Source organism: Malania oleifera, chromosome 11, assembly GCF_029873635.1.
Source record: "Malania oleifera isolate guangnan ecotype guangnan chromosome 11, ASM2987363v1, whole genome shotgun sequence".
In the NCBI taxonomy this organism is placed as follows: domain Eukaryota; kingdom Viridiplantae; phylum Streptophyta; class Magnoliopsida; order Santalales; family Ximeniaceae; genus Malania; species Malania oleifera.
In genome coordinates this window covers 63,189,485-63,195,620 of record NC_080427.1, presented here as the reverse complement: position 1 = coordinate 63,195,620, position 6,136 = coordinate 63,189,485, and the positions used below count along the sequence as shown (strand labels likewise).

The 6,136-nt window shown below is 40.0% G+C and overlaps 1 protein-coding gene across 1 annotated transcript; it reads left to right on the top strand.

Annotated features, from left to right (window-relative positions):
• Window positions 1-3,185: 3,185 nt before the first annotated feature.
• On the top strand, window positions 3,186-4,726 carry LOC131167573 (uncharacterized). The gene is made up of 3 exons (XM_058126372.1): window positions 3,186-3,463; window positions 3,566-3,791; window positions 4,601-4,726. The coding sequence occupies exons 1-3, from the start codon at window positions 3,186-3,188 to the stop codon at window positions 4,724-4,726; spliced, it is 630 nt and encodes a 209-aa protein (XP_057982355.1).
• The last annotated feature ends 1,410 nt before the right edge of the window (window positions 4,727-6,136 follow it).

Sequence of the window (6,136 nt, the reverse complement as noted above, 5' to 3'; positions counted from 1 at the left end):
TTCATATTAATTCTTATGCTCATAGTAAACTTGATGTAAAGTCTAAAATATGTTATTTCATTGCCTATGGTGATGATAAATTTGGCTATCCGTTTTGGATGAACAAAATAGGAAAATCATCATAAGTAGAAATGTGATATTTTATGAACAAGTAAGGACAGGTCAACTGTAGTGTCAGATGTCATAAAGATAGATTAGAAGAAATATGAGTTTGTTAAATTAGATGAGTTGACTAAAAGTACTATCCAGGAAAGGGGTGAAGAGGATAAGGAGAATGTAGAATCATAGGTAAATCAAAGTATACCTGTAGCTATGGTCCGTAAATCTTCCAAGAAAATTAGACCTCCACATTGTTATTCACCTGCTCTAAATTATCTCCTATTACCTGATGGTGGTTAGCCAGAGTGTTATGATGAAGCCTTGTAGGATGAAAGTTCAAGCTAGTGGGAGTTAGTCATGAAGGATGAGATGGATTCCTTGTTAGGGAATCAGACATGGAACTAACTAAATTTCCAGTAAGGGAGAAGGCTATGCATAATAAGTGGGTATATAACGAACATGATGGTAGCAAGCGCTACAAAGCTAGATTAGGTTTCAAAGGGTTCCAGCAGAAGGAGGGCATTCACTTCACAGAAATATTTTCTTTAGTTGTGAAGATGTCGACAATTAGACTGGTGCTGGGAATGGTGGCTGCAGAAAATCTACATCTTGAGCAGTTAGATGTGAAAACGGCATTCCTTCATGGTGACATGGAGGAAGACATCTACATGATTCAACCAGAAGGGTTTATTGTCCAGAGACAAGAGAATTTAGTTTGCAAACTGAGAAAGAGCTTGCATGGTCTAAAACAAGCTCCAAAACAGTGGTATAAGAAATTTGTGCATAAAATTAGGATCAAGAAATGTGAATCTGATGACTATTGTTATGTTATGTTCTTTGACAATTCTTACATCATTTTACTATTATATGTAGATGATATGCTCATTGTAGGGTGTAGCATTTAGGAGATTAATAATCTGAAGAAGCAATTGTCAAAAAAGTTTGCAATGAAGGATTTGGGAGCTAGAAAGCAAATCTTTGGAATGAGAATCATTAGAGACAAGACTAATGGTACATTGAAGCTTTCATAGTTAGAGTATGTGAAGAAAATTCTTAGCAGGTTCACCATGAATGAAGCTAAACTAGTGAGCACACTCTTGGGTAGTCATTTCAAACTAAGTAAGGAATAGTCTTCAAAGATAGAAGAAGAAAGGGATCATATGAGGAAGGTGCCCTATGCCTTAGCTATTGGCAGTTTGATGTATGTTATGGTGTGTACAAGGCCAGACATTGCACATGCAATGGAAGTTGTGAGCGGATTCATGAGTAAGCCAGGAAAGCAACATTGAGAGGCATTCAAGTGGATTCTGAGATATTTGAGGGGTTCATCAGATACATGTCTTTGCTTCACAGGTACAAGTTTGAAACTGTAGGGTTATGTAGACGCTGATTTTGCTGGTGATAATGACAGTAGAAAGAGTACTACTGGGTTTGTATTTACTCTGGGTGGTACAACTATATCTTGGGCTTCCAATCTGCAAAAGATTGTTACTTTGTCTACTACAAAAGCTAAGTATGTTGCAGCAACTGAAGCTGGAAAGGAGATGATTTGGCTACATGGTTTCTTAGACGAATTGGGTAAGAAGCAGAAGATGGGCATTCTACATAGTGACAGTCAAAGTGCAATTTTTCTTACTAAAAATTCGACTTTTCATTCAAAGTTGAAGCATATACAAACAAAATACCACTTTATCCGTTAACTTGTTGAAGATAAGCTGGTAATACTTGAGAAGATCTATGGATCTAAAAACCCAGCAGACATGTTGACTAAGGGTGTCACTATTGAGAAGCTGAAGCTGTGTGCATCTTCAGTTGGACGTCTAGCTTGAGGACCAGAGGATGAGTTGCAAGGATGAGGGATTGTTCATTTGGAGGTTTGCAGTTGATATTGGTGATTGAACTAGTCTCCAAGTGGGAGATTTGTTGGGCTTTTGTGGAGTCTAGTTGCGTTCGATCTGGATGATGACCCGACTTTTCTTTAATGAGAAATTTCTATCCTAAGGCTTAGTCCATGGAGTAAAGGATTGGTCCGTAAGATGACCCGACTTTTTTTTTGGGCCCGTTTTGTAGCCCATTCAGAACCCTGTGTGTAGCATATAAAATGATTGTTTTTGGGTAATTAGGTCAAGCGGTCACACTTCGCGAGAGAGCAAGAGAAAGAGTATTGTACCGCCACACTCACTGTATTTTTATTCCTAACTACAGTGAAATCCCTGCAACTCTGTGAACGTAGGCGAAATTGGCGAACCACATAAAAATTGTCTTGTGCATGCGATTGATTTTTTCTTTGGTGTGTATTCTTTCTCTATTTTTTTTCTCTATTCCCAATAAATGGATCTTGATGGGGGCAGGAAATGGGTAGAATAGGAATTTTGCAAGTAATTATTTGAAGTTAAGTTAGAATCTTGGGTTTTGGTTTTGCAGCCTGGAAGCAAGAATCTATTGACGATCGTCTATGATTTTCCTACGACAACAATTTCAGGAAAATTACGGCAAACCATTGATGGTCTTTGTTTCTAAGTAGAGATACTGGAATTTGAGACATTAGTTGGTTGGATTGGCTGGAAATTTCTGTGGATTATAGGTTTGGTCCTTGAAACGGTTAAGTGTATAACTAAGAAAAAGGTTAGTGAAGGTTTTTGGGCCAAATCGTTGACGATTTTTTGTGGCTAGTGCAAACCGTCGACGGTTTCCTAAAAACAGGCTCTCGGGATCTCAAGTTTTCCTTCGATGGTTTCATAGGTATCAGAAAATCCATCAATGGTTTTGTGTCTAAGTTGTGTTCTAATGCCTATATTGAAGATGTAAAATGATAAATTGTTTCTTTGTTAGATAATAGTACCGATCACATTAAGATATTGAAATTCTAATACTATTTTTGTCCTATTTTCAGGATGGACCCCTAAAATAATAACACGAATGCAAGAGTTAGTAGCCGTGTGATGGCTTCCAGCTTGGGTGCCAGTGACTCAACTCAAGTCTTGTGTAGCGTGGTTCAGCAGGTTATGGCGAAGATAGCACAGAGTTCCAGGGAGCAGGATTGCCCGCCAGTAGATTAGGGTTGCACCATAGAGTAGTTCACCGGGATGAATCCCTCGGCTTTTCCAGGAAGTGCCGACCCCATTATGGTAGAGAATTGGATGCAAGAGATTGAGAAGATCCTAGAACTACTGCATTGCAGTGACGAGCAGAAAGTTCTCTATGTAACATTTAAGCTGATGGGTGAGGTCGAGCAATGGTGGTCAATAGTGAAGCTCTTGGAAAAGCAGAGGCCAGTTCCCGTAACACTGACCTGGGGACGTTTTAAAGAGATTTTCTTCGACCATTACTTCCCCTCCTCCGTTAGAGATGCTAAGATGGAGGAGTTTCTTAATTTGACCTAGGGTCATCTGATAGTGTCATAGTATGCTACTAAATTCGTGGAGCTGTCCCATTTTGCCCCATTTACAATCTTATATGAGTTTAGAAAAGCGCAGAGGTTCAAGAGAGAGCTGAGATGGGAAATATATAAGCAGCTGACAGTTTTGCAAGTGTGGGATTTTTCGGAACTGGTGGATAAAGCCACCATAGCAGAGATCAGTCGGCAGAGGGGTACAGGAGGACAGAGTCGAAGGAAGAGGCCCACGCCTCCTGGATTTCAGGTGAGTAGCAGTCGGGGGCAGTCAAGGAGATATGAAGTGGGCCAGAAGCAGGTAGTGGGGCATCGAGTTCCTTAGGGTAATCCAGCACCCCTACTTGCCCTCGGTGTTATAGGAGACATTCAGGGGAAGGCCCGGTTAGGGAAATTACCTGCTATCGATGCGATTGGCCCGATCACATGGAGCGAGATTGTCATGTGTCATTGAGTAATGCTCTTGCTCCTAGAAAATTCTAAAGAAACTACCAAGCACCTCGAGACAGCCAGCAGAGAAACACTACTCAGGCACAGGTATACTATCTCACACCGGGAGACGCAGAGGTGGCAAGCGATGTGGTGATAGGTACCTTTTCTATTTTGTTATATAAAATTGTTATTTTGTTTGATTGAGGAGTGACTCATTTATTTATGGTTTGGAAGTTTATTAAGTTATGTGGAATAGAAGCTCAACCAACGGATGTTGGTTTATCAGTAACTACACCGACAAGAGCCATAGTGGTGTGTAGGAGAATACTTAGGGATTTTCGAATCAATGTTTAGGGGAGGTCACTGCCTGCTAATTTGGTGGTCCTCGATATGCATGGGTTTGAGGTGATCTTGGGGATAAACTAGCTGGCTGCCAACTATGCCAGTATTGACTACTATAGGAAATAGGTAGTCTTTAAACCTCTACGGGAGCAAGAGTACTAATACGTTGGGACATGCATGCACTCATCACTGCAGATGTTATAAGCTATTTAGGTGAGGAGATTGCTTCTAGAGGGATGTTAGGGGTACCTAGCCTGTGTGAAGAAAATGCGAGAGGAGGAATTAAAGTTGGAAGATATCTTGATAATGAGGGATTTTTCTGATGTGTTTCCGGAGGATTTGTCGGGGTTTCCTCCTAATCGTGAAGTTGAATTTGCGATTGATCTACCTCCAGGGACAATTCCAATCTTTAAGGCTTTGTACAGAATGACTCCGGTGGAATTGAAAGAATTAAAAGAATAGCTGCAGGAATTACTAGACAAGGGATTTATCAGGCCTAGTGTGTCACCTTGGAGAGCACCAGTACTCTTGGTAAAAAAAAAAAGATGGGTCAATAAGGATATGTATCAACTACAGGGAGATAAATAAAGTGATGATTAAGAATAATTACCCGGTACCCTGTATTGATGATTTGTTTGACCAACACCGAAGAACACAAGTTTTTTCTGAGATTGATCTTTGATCCGAGTACCACTAAGTGAAGTTCAAGGCAGAGGATGTTCTGAAGACAGCATTTCGAACTCAGTATGGCCATTATGAGTTCCTGGTTATGTCGTTCGGACTGACGAATGCTCCTGCTATATTCATGGATGTGATGAATAGGGTCTTCCATCAGTATCTGGATCAGTTTGTTGGGGTTTTTATTGATAGCATTCTGATATATTCAAGGAGCCTTGAGGAGCACGAAGACCATTTGAGGGTAGTTCTTAAGGTGCTGAGAGAAAGGAAGTTGTATGCCAAATTTTAAGAAGTGTGAAGTCTAGTTGGAACATGTCACATTCCTCAGACACATGATATCCGGGGGGTATTTCTATGGATCCGAGCAAGATAAAGGCAGTAATGGACTGGGTAAGACCAAAAATTTTCCATGAGATCAAGAGTTTTTTTTGGATTGGCAGGATACTATCACCGATTCGTAAAGGGATTTTCTAAGTTATCAGGCCCTCTGAAAAAATGGACCAAGAAGAATGTAATATATGAATCGATAGACGAATGCGAGCAGAGCTTCCAGGAATTAAAGCAGTGACTTATCACTGCACCGATTATGACAATCCCTTCAGGAGAATGGGGTTTTGTAATCTACAATGATGCATCTAAAAAAGAACTCAGATGCGTGCTGATGCAACAAGGGAAAGTTGTAACTTATGCTTCTTAGCAACTCAAGGAGTACGAGAGGAATTATCCGACACATGATCTGGAATTGGCAGCGATGGTTTATGCGTTGAAAATTTGGAGGCACTACTTATATAGTGAAAAATGTGAGATATTCATGGATCACAAAATCCTTAAATACTTTTTCACGTAAAAAGAGTTAAATATGAAAAATAGGAGGTGGCTAGAGTTGATTGAAGATTATGACTGTACCATCAGTTACCACCCAGGAAAAGTTAACGTGGTAGCTGATGTGCTGAGTTGTAAGTTAGGAAGTGCATCAGTATCAACAATAGTAATTCAACATAAGATTAGGATGGATTTAGAAAGATTGGGTGTGGAATTAGTAAAGGGAGATCACTAGGCACTCATCGCCAATCTAGTAATTCAGGCCACTTTACATGAAAGAATTAAAGTTGCTCAGATGAAAGATGTGGAATTGGTAAAGATTATGGATAAGGTGCGAAGTGGACAGTGGACATATTTTAATATCTCAGATGA